General features: G+C 44.9%; 1 protein-coding gene across 8 annotated transcripts in view; it reads left to right on the top strand.

Moving 5' to 3' along the window:
- The window catches only part of smarce1 (SWI/SNF related BAF chromatin remodeling complex subunit E1), a 52,722-nt gene extending 47,318 nt beyond the window's left edge, over nt 1-5,404 (top strand). For all 8 annotated transcript variants that reach the window (XM_078424582.1, XM_078424578.1, XM_078424585.1 and 5 more), the window contains one exon: nt 3,927-5,404. In XM_078424582.1, coding sequence (XP_078280708.1) covers nt 3,927-4,126 — 200 coding nt within the window. In that variant the 3' untranslated portion in view covers nt 4,127-5,404. The remainder of the gene's footprint in view (nt 1-3,926) is intronic.
- The last annotated feature ends 7,669 nt before the right edge of the window (nt 5,405-13,073 follow it).

The following is a 13,073-nucleotide window of genomic DNA, read 5'->3' as shown; positions in this document are numbered from 1 at the left end:
TCTCTGATTGAAGTACATAAAGCATAGAGCTGGGTCAGGTCATACGACTCCTCGAGCCTTTTCCCCATTCAATTTGACCATTGCTGAAGGAGTGTTGGTACAGCTCCACCTTTCTGCCGGTCCCGTGTGACCCAAGACTTCAAAACTGACAAGCATCTGCCGCTCTACCTTGAATGTGTTCAATGATTTGATCTCCATAGCTCTATGATGCAAGGAATTCTAAACATTCAAAATAAATTCCTCCTCACCTTCATTTTCAGTGGTAACTCCTTTACTTGAGATTCTTCCCCCACACTTCCCATTGTAGATTCCTACTCAAGGGAAAATAACCTCTTGCTTTCCAGCTCAAGCCCCTCAGAATCAGGAATATTTGAATGAAATCAACAAAAGGTTTTCACTGTACCTCAGTACACGTCACAATAATCAACTAAACTGAATCTCATTTTTCTCAATATTGGTTAGTTGAGCAGGGTTTACTCTTATCACTGGACTGTGCCAGTATATCTCAATGGCCTGAACCCTCACCATGCTGTACACTGGACTGTACCAGTATATCTCAATGGCCTGAACCCTCACCATGCTGTACACTGGACTGTACCAGTATATCCCTCAATGGCCTGAACCCTTCACTCTGCTGTACACTGGACTGTACCAGTATATCCCTCAATGGCCTGAACCCTCACCATGCTGTACACTGGACTGTACTAGTATAGACCTGAACCCTCACCATGCTGTACACTGGACTGTACCAGTATATCTCAATGGCCTGAACCCTCACCATGCTGTAAAAAGTTTGTGGCATCTTTCAGAAGTCATTTGCAAATCAAAATAGATTGATTTCCTATACACTACTCATTACAAAGCTGCTTTATAGGCCTATTATGCTGCAGCAAGTAAGAATTTTATTGTTCCGTGGTCGACACATATGACAATTAAATTCTCTTGTCTTGAACTCAAATTTATCACAGTTTCCCATTTGTAAAATCATGGTGACCATGCTGAAATGTGCTCATTTTCAAACAGCCAGCTACTGTGTCGTTGATCAGGAGTGCTGCATTTCCCACTGACAGGTGACGACCGTCTGCCCCTCCTTTCATCCTTTCTGTCTGTGACGCAGGACAGTAGAAGGGGGGTGGGTTGGTGTTAGGGAAGTTATCCCCCCTCTTTCCTCCCATGGCCCCACCACCTCATTTCCTCCCACACTTCAACTGACTTACATTCCTCCCTCCCTCTCTTTGCTCTCCTCTTACCGAGTGCACGTTCTTTAGATAGTTTATCACATGCGTGGACAGGTGATAATGACTGAGTCAGGTGAGCAGTGTTTTCGAAGGAATCCACACCCATTATCCAACTAAATCTGTGAACCACCATAACCCATTCCTTTTGAACCACTGCTCTATCCTATTCCAAAATATTACCCTTTTTTGGGTTTAAGAAACTCTAGTTTCCTAAACACAAGATGTATTCTACAATCTTTATCTTGCAGATGCATCTCTGTCCAGTTCTCTTTAAGGGTGGAATGTGCTGGGCTGCAGATATCGTTACTTCCAGGTTGTGGAATGCTGGTCATGCTTTCTGCAGTGATGGGCCTGTTTGAGATTGCATGACTTGATACTGTGAATATCTATTGATAAATGTTCAGCTATTTGCTGCTGGCAATTTCACTTCAGCTTGAAAGGGGATTTTTTTTTTTCTGCTCCATTTCTCTTGAATGCCTTGGAAAGAATTAAAATACTCTATATTTCCTTTGAATGATTCTCAGATGCCTTGAGAGGAAAGAAAAAATCCCCTGAGACAGGACCTGTTTTGCAAGCTTGATCTTGTCAGCTAGACTGCACTATGTTTCAACAACACCCCTGGATTAGTTTTGGTTCACAAATTTATTGAGTACAAATATTGCCCATGCAGAACACTCCTAATGGCATCTGTGCGAACAGTGCCTAAACTGGAAACGAGAACAGGCAGAAATGAACATAAGAGAAATGTACTCGTGAAACAAAGCCACTGCAATTCAATGGATTCAGGATGTCAACTGAATTAATTGAACGTTGAATTTTGTAAAAGTTGTAACTTAAATCGAGTTTCAATGTGAATTTCAAATTTAATTTGGAGTTGGTGTAGCAATACAATGCTGCACTGTACACACTGACAACTGATATAGGTAGAAGATCAATCTGAAGAAGGGTCTCGACCCGAAACGCACCATTCCCTCTCTCCTAGATGCTGCCTGACCTGCTGAGTTACTCCAGCATTTTGTGATACCACTGATATAGGTAGAGGTGACCTAGACACAAGGAACTGATATGCAGGTGCTGATTTACAAAAAAAGACAGTGTGCTGGAGTAACTCAGCGGGTCAGGCAGCATCTCTGGAGAACATGGATAGATGACGTTTCACTGAGTGCTGGAATAACTCAGCAGGTCAGGCAGCATCTGTGGAGAACATGGATAGGTGACGTTTCACAGAGTGCTGGATAACAGCGGGTCAGGCAGCATCTGTGGAGAACATGGACAGGTGATGTTTCAGATCGGAACCCTTCAGAATGATTATGGCGGGGGGTGGGGGATGGAGAAAGCTGGAAGAGAGGAGGGGCAGGACAAAGCCTTGTGGACCCAGGTGTTGGGGGGGGGGGGGGGGTGAGTGTTGAGAGGCACATGCATGGACAAAGGCCAGAAAAGACAAAATATGTGAGATAAAGAAAGAAGGTGAGAAATGCAAAGCAGAGGTGATTAGTTTAGCTTGTGTAGGAAGGAACTGCTAATGCTGGTTTACACAGATGATAGACACAAAACGCTGGCAAAACAGCTGGACCGGCAGCGTCTCTGAAGAGAAGGATGGGTGACGTTTCGGGTCTGAAGAAAGGTCTCCAACATTTACTCCTGTTGAGTTACTCCAGCATTTTGTGTCTATCTTTAGTTTAGCTTGTTGAATTGGAAAGATTTTGTTGACTTGGCCAGTGGTACTCGCTAGAGTTTAGAAGAACAAGGGCAAATCTCATTCAAATGTGCTGGAATTGGAAGGCTGTAGAAAAGATAATTTCCTCGGCTGAGGTGTCCAGAACCAGAGATCACAGTCTCAGGATAGTGGTGAGACAACGTTAAGAACCAGAGGACATGGGTTTAAGATGGGGGGAAACTGGTGGGCGAATGGAATGAGTTGCCGGAGGAGGTAGTTGAGCCAGGTAGTATCGCAACGTTTAAGAAACATTTGGAGAGGACACGTTTAGAAGGATATGGGCCAAACGCAGGCAGGTGGGACTAGTGTAAATGGGACATGTTGGTCAGTGTGGGTAAGATGGGTCAAAGGGCCTGTGTCCACACTTTTTCGCACTTGTGGAAAATGTCTTCACAGAGGGTAGTAACCCTGTGGAATTCCCTAGCACTGAAGTTTTGGAGGCCAAGTCTCTGAATATATTTAAGAAAGATAGATCTCTTGGCACAAAAAGGCATCAAGAAGTAAGGGAGAGAGCAGAAATATAATATTGAGAAAGAGAGGATCAGCACTTTGTGCACAATGAGTGATGCAGCAGACACAAATGCCAAAGTGCCTAACGCTGTTCCTGTTTTCCTACTTTTCTATGGGAGTAAATTAATAATCAAAGGAAGTTCAATAATGACTGCCGTTAATAGATGATCGGAAGCCAGGCAGAAGGCAGCCTGCTATCCTTCCAGGATTTCCACCACTCGGGGCACAGAAATTGTAGGACACAAACCTCCAACCACTTTTACACCTATTGTGGACAGAGCAAACTGCTCAGTGATAACAAACTTGTTCTCAGTTCAGAAGGTTGTGGTTGAAATGTGTTTGTTGTATTACTCACCTGGTGGCAACAGATCCAAATAAAGATAGAAAAATAGTGGCTTGGGTTTTCCCTGTGTTTGACTGGAGGACATTGTGACTAAACCCGGCATCATCCTCCTTTACAGATGAACCACGCAACGATGAAACATCAGAGACCCAGCAGAGTAGTGAAGAGAGCACGGCAACTCCAGAGGACAAAGAGGGGTGTCCGGACACAACGGACAGCAGTGTGGAGCAGGGTGCAAGTGAGAGCACCTCTGGGACAGAGAGTAACAGCGCGATGGCCGAGGAAAGCCTACCAGAGCCCCCCCTGGAGAGAGAGTAACAGCACGATGGCCGAGGAAAGCCTATCAGAGCCCCCCCGGAGAGAGAGTAACAGCGCGATGGCCGAGGAAAGCCTACCAGAGCCCCCCCTGGAGAGCGAAGAAAAGAAAGAATGATTTCAACAGATACAAACTTTTCATTCCAGTTAGTTGTAATACTTTATTAGAATTGTCCTTTTTTTAAATTCTATCTGTTTATGTTAGAAGGATTTAGTTTTTACACATGTAGAGATGCCAGCACAATGGATTCCTTCTGCACAACCATCAAGCCATCTCCCTTTTGAGATTGTGGTTCAAAGTGGTACGTACATTACAAAAGGGTGGAAGGAAATGTACAGAAACTTGGAACTACTGTGTGCTATGGTTAGACCAGGGTGCTTGTCTTTTGCTCCCCACAAAGCAATATTTATTTTCCTCTTAAATAACATGTATTTGAACCACACTTTCAAAAGCATCGATTGAACAGCTTTATTAATTGTCTCCTCTAGTTTTCTGTGATCTCTATGTATTTTTACTGTGTTTTTATATTTCCAAAGGTCAAAAGCATAGTTTTTCCAGTCAGAATGCCCACACCCCTCACGCTTCACTGTGCAAATGCTCTCTGGACCGCAGGTTTGCCACTTCCACTGTACAGATGCAGATTACATTCTGGCACTGTATATCTTCCTGGAATTGGTTTTGTGGCTATTGGGTCAGCACTTGCCCCTGAGGTGGCTATAAGTGTCAGAGTCTGGTCAGTGCTCTGTTGTTGCCATGTACCCTGTAATCTATTAAACTGGCCATGAGAGTTATTGAACTAGACAGGTTACTCATATAAAGCTGCAGGTTCCTGCCTCCCCAGCTGCTGAAGGGCAAATTAATTTCACAAATGTCATAATGTAAACAGAAAATATTGCTATTGCTCAGAATGTCAGGCAGCAGCTGGGGAGAGTAGCAAGCCATGTTTCCAGTGATAATCTTTCGTCAGTGTTTAATCTGAAATCTGTTTCTCCCATCAGAGATGCTGCCTGACAGCAGTTTCTGTTTTTATTTCATATTTTGAGAATCCACAGTATTTTGCTTTGTAATAATGTCACAAGATAGTCATAACCATGGAGCTGCTAAATGGTGTGGTTTGTAAAGGCCAGGGGTGGGGTTGAGGTTTCGTTGTGCCCCAGGATGATGGGACATTCAAGAGGGGCTCACGGCACAGGATGCTTCCCTCCAGTTGCCACCACTCAGTGTCTTGTACTGTGGCATACTGCATTACATTTTTTTTAACTTCCACACCATAATAAAGGCGAAGCTCAATATAATTGCTGTGGTGTGTGTTTTGTCATCCTGCCTTTAGTCACTGTATAATTCAGAGCTAGTCATTCATCTGTTGAGGAACTAACATCTCTGCATTGATGAAACCTCACATCCTGGCGTTGTCCGGAGAACAATTGTGGACAGTTATTACTTCTGTTCTCTTTTGATGGCACATGGCGTAAAAGTCATATCAGAACTTTATTGGACTTTGGTTAGGCAGCATTTGGAGTGTTGTGTGCAGTTCTGGTCACCCCATTGCAGGACGTTGTGCAGGCTTTGGCGGTTTACCAGAATGCTGCCTGGACTAGCGGGTATTCGCTATGAGGAGAGGTTGGACAAACTTGTTTGCTTTCTTTGGAGAATTGAAGGCTGAGGGGAGGCCTGATGGAATTATATAAAATTATGAGGGGCATAGATAGGGTAGACAGTCAGAACCTTTTTCCCGGGATTGAGCAGTCAAAGACTAGAGGATGAGAGGGGCAAAGTTTAAAGGTGTTGTGTGGAGTACGTTTTTTACATAGAGTGGTGGGTGTCTGGAATGTGCTGCCAGGAAGTGGAGGCAGAGACAGATGCAATAGTGGTGTTTAAGAGCCATTTAGATATCATAATCATAATCGTAATTTATTAGCCAAGTATGTTTTGCAACATACGAGGAATTTGGTTTGCCATTCAGTCATACCAAAAAAGCACCAAGGCACACAACTACATAAAAATGTAACATAAACATCCACCACAGTGGCTCCTCCACATTCCCACTGTGGTGGAAGGCAGTAAAGTCTTGCCTTTCCTCCCGCGGTTTTGGAGCTCGATAAGTCCCAAACAAGAGGCTGCCAACTCCACGATGTTCGGCCACAGTGTAAACAGAGATACGACACAGAAAAAGTTACATCTCTGTCAAGGAAAGAGATAAAACAAGTATCCACCACCCCCCCCACATAATACAAAAACTAAAGAAAAACTAAAACATACATTTTACAACAAACTAAAAACACAAAGAATGAAAAAGAGGAAGACAGACCATTGGCGAGGCAGCCATCGTGCGGCCCCCTGGTGGATCATGTGCAGACAGATGAGATTAGTTTACTGGCATCTGTTGGGATGCATATTGTGGGCTGAAGGGCCTGTTCCTCTGCTTTCTGTTCTACATTCAGCTCCTCGTTTTGTCTGTTTGGTTAAAAAGCAATTGTTTTGCAACTGGTTTAAGTGCCTGACCTAACAGTGGACATGTTTGCCAACATAGTGAGTTGCCTTTGATCAGTAATGTGAACCTTTCACTATCACACATGAACAAACAAGGAACATAGAACAGTACAGCACAGGAACAGGCCGTTGGCAAGGTGGTGCAGCGGTAGAGTTGTTGCCTTAAAGAGAATGCAGCACAAGAGACCCGGGTTCCATCCTGACTACGGGCACTGTCTTCGGAGTTTGTACGTTCTCCTCGTGACCTGTGTGGGTTTTCTCCGAGATCTTCGGTTTCCTCCCACGCTCCAAAGACATACAGGTTTGTAGGTTAATTGGCTTGGTAAATTGAAAAATTGTCCCTAGCGGGGGTAGGGTAGTGTTAGTGTGCGGGGACCGCTAGTCGGCACGGACCCAGTGGACTGAAAGGGCCTGTTTCCGCGCTGTATCACTAAACTAGACTAAATTAAGGCTCTTTGTCCCACAATGTCCGTGCCGAACACGATGCCAAGTGTAACTAGACTGCCTGCTTGGGATCCATATCCCTCCATTCTTTGCACCTCAATGTGCCTCTAAACGTCTCCTATGTACACCATGCATTTGAACATCATATGAGTACAGTTTTAGTCTTGCATTCGGTGCCTTACTGTTATGCAACTGCGAAGGTGTGGTTCAGCAGCCACCACCCATGTAAGAATGTGCCCCAACAAGGATTAGATTATCATGAGAAGGACTACACTAAAGTGTTGGTATGAGAAGATTTAAATCCGATAATGAGAGAATGTGTACAATTTTGATTCATTGCCCTTCCCTTCGCTCTCTACATATTTTCTAATGAGTTTCAGATAAGAAGTGACCGGGCAAAGAAAGAAGTAGTTGAAAAGGTTTTTGCATTAAGCCACAAACACAGAAATATAATTTCCAGAAGTCATCAACATTTTTTGATTATGCAAGCGGACAGGTGCATGTTTAGGAAAGGTTTGGAGGGATAGGGACCAAATGCGGGCAAATGGAACCATCCTAGATGCAGCATAGGTGGGCCTGTTCCAGTGCTTTATGACGCTATGGCTCTTTGTGCTTACACAACCAGTCAGAATTCTATGCATATCTGAAATAATCCAGATACATAGAAAATAGGTGCAGGGGTAGTCCATTCAGCCCTTCGACCGAGCACTGCCTTTCAATATGATCATGGCTGATCATCCAAAATCAGTACCCCATTCCTGCTTTTTCCACATATCCCTTGATTCCTTTAGCCCTGAGAGCTAAATCTAACTCTCTCTTGAAAATATCCAGTGAATTGGCCTCAACTGCCTTCTGTGACAGAGAATTCCACAGATACAGGATAAATGCAGGATTGTTAGTTGCTAATATTAAATGCTAATGGCAAGTTTGTAGGATTCAACACAAAACTGACAAAGATAATTAAAACTAGGAGGCTGCAGATCAAGTGCTAGTAATTGGATTAGCCATTGGTGGATATAATGGTTTGCATGGACATTGGTGAGTCAAAGCTATTTTATGTGCTGCGTGACTGAAAGAGGATTTGCAGGGCAATGGGGTCAGGGCAATGGACTAGCACTGGCTAGATTTTCCTTGCAGACACCCAGTAAGGATTCAGTGATCCAAAAGTTTGGTACCAGTGCTCTAAATGTTTTTGTGCTGGACAAACAAAGTCCATTCCTCAGAAAGGTATCTCCATTGTCGACAAAAGGATTTTTTAGTATGACTAGAAACTAGAAATAAAAAGTAGGTGCTGTGGATTAAGTTTTTCATAGTTGTTTCTAGGGTTTCTGGTTTTGTGTTTAGTCACAGTTGGAAAATTCACTGCTTTGCAGTAAATAGACTATTGACTGACGTCTATTACAAATCCACTGACTCCCACAACTATTTGACTACACTTCTTCCCACCCTGCTTCCTGCAAAGACTCTATCCCTACTCCCAATTCCTCCGTCTATGCTGCATTTGTGCCCAAGATGCCCATACCTGGACATCCGAGATGTCCTCATTTTTTGGGGAATATAGATCATCATAGATGAGGCCCTCACTCGTGTCTCCTCGGTACCCCACAGCTCTGCCCTTGCTCCCCCTTCCCCCTAGTCGCAACAGAGATAAAGTCCCCTTAGCCCTTACCTCCCACCCCATCAGACGACGCATACAACACATAATCCTCCGAAATTTCCGCCACCTCCAACAGGATCCCACCACTAGCCACATTTTCCCATCTCCACCCTTTCCACCTTCCACAGAGATCGTTCCCTTCGCAACTCCTGGTTAACTCATTCCTTCCCACCCAAACCACCCCCTCCTCAGGTACCTTCCCCTGCAACTGCAGGAGATGCCACACCTGTTCCTTTGCCTATCCTGAAAGGATTGTCAGGGTCCCTGGACAGGGTAGAGGGAGGAGGTAGAGGTTCACATGCAACTCCTCCAACCTCATCTACTGTATCAGTTCAAGATGTGGACTCTCATACATCGGCGAGACCAGACTGGGCGATCGTTTCAAGGAACACCTTCGCTCAGCCCACCTGAACCAACCTGATCTCCTGGTTGCTGGACACTTTAATTCCCACGTTGACCTTTCTGTCCTCGGTCTCCTCCATTGTCAGAGTGAGGCTAAATGCAAATTGGAGGAACAGCATCTCATATTTGGCTTGGGCAGCTTACAGCCCAGTAGTTTGAATATTGATTTCTCTCACTCCAGGTAGCCCCGGCATTCCCTCTCTCTCTATCCCTCCCCCAACCAAGCCGCACCAGCTTCTCGTTTTCACCAACAAACAGCTAGCAATGGCCTGTTTCCTTTATCATTGTTACTTCTTTGCATGTGTTTTATTCATTGTTCTTTATCTCTCCACATCATCGTCTATATCTCTCGTTTCCCTTATCCCTAACCAGTCTGAAGAAGGGTCTTGACCCGAAACGTCACCCATTCCTCTTCAGAGATGATGCCTCTCCCACTGAGTTACTCCAGCTTTTGGTGTCGATCTTCGATGTAAACCAGCATCAACAGTTCCTTCCTAAACTGAAAATTAAACATATGGCCGGTGAACATTAAGCCAAGGCATAATTCAATTGGGACGTTGTTCACTTATCTACTTTGATACAGAAATAGACCATTCAGCCATCTCCCTGTAGATCAATCCCCAAGGCACACTTCTCCCCTCTATTTCTTTATAACCTGTTCTCTCTCCCTTTGATGTTTTTTGCAATATTCCTGCATTAACTAAATTACAAAAAAACACAATTAACGCACCAACATATCTCTGGAACGGGGGAAGTCATCAGAGCTAGGGGAACTCTGGCAGTCTGAGAATGACATGCATAGAAACATAGAAAATAGGTGCAGGAGTAGGCCATTCGGCCCTTCGAGCCTGCACCGCCATTCAATATGATCATGGCTGATCATCCAGCTCAGTAACCTGTACCTGCCTTCTCTCCATACCCCCTGATCCCTTTAGCCACAAGGGCCACATCTAACTCCCTCTTAAATATAGCCAATGAACTGGCCTCAACTACCTTCTGTGGCAGAGAATTCCACAGACTCGCCACTCTCTGTGTGAAGAAATGTTTTCTCATCTCGGTCCTAAAAGACTTCCCCCTTATCCTTAAGCTGTGACCCCTGGTTCTGGACTTCCCCAACATCGGGAACAATCTTCCCGCATCTAGCCTCTCCAACCCCTTAAGAATTTTATATGTTTCAATAAGATCCCCCCTCAGTCTTCTAAATTCCAGCGAGTATAAGCCTAGTCTATCCAGTCTTTCTTCATATGAAAGTCCTGCCATCCCAGGGATCAATCTGGTGAACCTTCTCTGTACTCCCTCTAAGGCTAGAATGTCTCCTCAGATTAGGAGACCAAAACTGTACACAATACTCCAGGTGCGGTCTCACCAAGGCCCTGTACAACTGCAGCAGAACCTCCCTGCTCCTATACTCTAATCCTCTTGCTATGAATGCTAACATACCATTCGCTTTCTTCACTGCCTGCTGCACCTGCACGCTTGCTTTCAATGACTGGTGCACCATGACACCCAGGTCACGTTGCATCTCCCCTTTTCCTAATTGGCCACCATTCAGGTAATACTCTGCTTTCCTGTTCTTGCCGCCAAAGTGGATAATCTCACATTTATCCACATTATATTGCATCTGCCATGCATTTGCCCACTCTCCTAACCTATCCAAGTCACTCTGCAGCCTCCTAGCATCCTCCTCGCAGCTAACACTGCCACCCAGCTTCGTGTCATCCACAAACTTAGAGATATTGCATTCAATTCCCTCGTCCAAATCATTACTATATATTGTAAATAACTGGGGTCCCAGCACTGAGCTTTGCGGTACCCCACTAGTCACTGCCTGCCATTCCGAAAAGGACCCGTTTATTCCTACTCTTTGCTTCCTGTCCGCCAACCAATTCTCTATCCACCTCAACACTGAACCCCCAACACCGTGTGCTTTAAGTTTGTACCCCAATCTCCTATGTGGGACCTTGTCGAAGGCCGCCTGAATGTCCAGATATAACACATCGACTGGTTCTCCCTTATCCACTCTACTAGTTACATCCTCGAAAAATTCTGTAAGATTCGTCAGACATGATTTGCCTTTCATAAATCCATGCTGACTTTGTCCGATGATTTCACCACTTTCCAAATGTGATGCTATCATATCTTTAATAACTGACTCTAGCATTTTCCCCACTACCGATGTTAGGCTAACTGGTCTATAATCTAAAGAGCTACTCCAGAATCTAAAGAGTTTGAAAAATTATCACTAATGCATCCACTATTTCTGAGGCTACTTCCTTAAGCACTCTGGGATGAAGCCTATCTGGCCCTGGGGATTTATCGGCCTTTAATCCATTTAATTTGGATGGGGGAATGGGGTTAAATGTACGTTTTGATTTATTTTTAACTGTGTATATGTGGGGGGGTGGGGGGGAAACCTTTTTTTCCAATCTCCTCAACGGAGATGCGACCTTTATCGTGTCGTATCTCCGTTCTCGCTACGGCCTAACACCGTGGAGTCGGCGGCCTCCAGCTGGGATCGACCTTGAAGACTCCGGTCGCAGGGCCTGGACTTACCATCTCGGAGGCTTCGGCCGTGGGCCCTGCAGACCGCAACATCTGGAGTTCGCAGGTCCCTGGCTGGCGACCGGCTTTCGGGAGCTCCAGCCGTAGCAGATTCGACCGCCCCGGAAAGCGAGGTTTGAACGACCCGCTCGCAGGCCCTTCATCGCCCTGCGTGGCCTGGCCGCGGCACTTTCCATCGCCCGGTGGGGGCTCAGAACCTTCATCGGCCTGCTCGGCTCGGCCCTGGGACTTTCCATCGCCCGGTGGGGGCTTTAAAAGTCGGGAGCCTTGATCGCCTCGTGGCACCACGGGAGAAGAATGAGGAGGAGATAAGACTTTTCTTTGCCTTCCATCACAGTGAAGGTGTGCCTGGAGCAATCACTGTGATGGCTGTTTGTGTTAAAATTGTAATTGTGTGTCTTGTGTTCTTTATTGTCTACTGCCGGACCCTGACGTGAGAGGACGCTCACGCTATTTGTTCGCCGCTTCTCCGTCAGGATAGTTCGTCTGTTTGTTTTTATGTCATGACTGTTTTTGTAAAGCGTCTTTGAGCACTTGGAAAAGCGCTATATAAAATAAATGTTTATTATTATTATTATTATTATTAATTTACCTAACACCACTTCCCGACTAACCTGGATTTCCCTCAGTTCCTCCATCTCATTAGACCCCCGGTCCCCTGCTATTTCCGGCAGATTGTTTATGTCTTCCCTAGTGGAGACAGAACCAAAGTAGTTGTTCAATTGGTCTGCCATCTCCTTGTTCCCTATGATCAATTCACCTGTTTCCGACTGCAAGGGACCTACATTTGTCTTAACTAGTCTTTTTCTCTTCACATATCTATAAAAGCTTTTGCAGTCAGTTTTTATGCTCCCTGACAGTTTTCTCTCATAATCTATTTTCCCATTCCTAATTAAGCCGTTTGTCCTCCTCTGCTGGACTCTGAATTTCTCCCAGTCCTCTGGTATGATACTTTTTCTGGCTAATCTATATGCTTCATCTTTTGTTTTAATACTATCCTTGATTTCCCTTGTTAGCCATGGATGCACTACCTTTCCTGGTTTGTTCTTTTGCCAAACTGGGATGAACAATTGTTGTAGTTCATCCATGCAATCTTTAAATGCCTTCCATTGCATGTCCACCGTCAACCCTTTAAGTATAAATTGCCAGTCTATCTTGGACAATTCACGTCTCATACCCTCAAAGTTACCTTTCTTTAAGTTCAGAACACTTGTTTCTGAATTGACTGTCACTCTCCATCCTAATGAAGAACTCCACCATATTATGGTCACTTTTGCCCAAGGGGCCTCGCACAACAAGACTGCTAACTAACCCTTCCTCATTCCTCAATACCCAGTCTAGAATGGCCTGCAAACTGCAGACAGACTGCACCCACGATCAGGATTGAACTCGCA

This window comes from Rhinoraja longicauda, chromosome 29 (assembly GCF_053455715.1).
Source record: "Rhinoraja longicauda isolate Sanriku21f chromosome 29, sRhiLon1.1, whole genome shotgun sequence".
In the NCBI taxonomy this organism is placed as follows: domain Eukaryota; kingdom Metazoa; phylum Chordata; class Chondrichthyes; order Rajiformes; family Arhynchobatidae; genus Rhinoraja; species Rhinoraja longicauda.
Note: the sequence above shows the minus strand (reverse complement) of the source record. Positions and strands in the feature narration are given on the sequence as shown.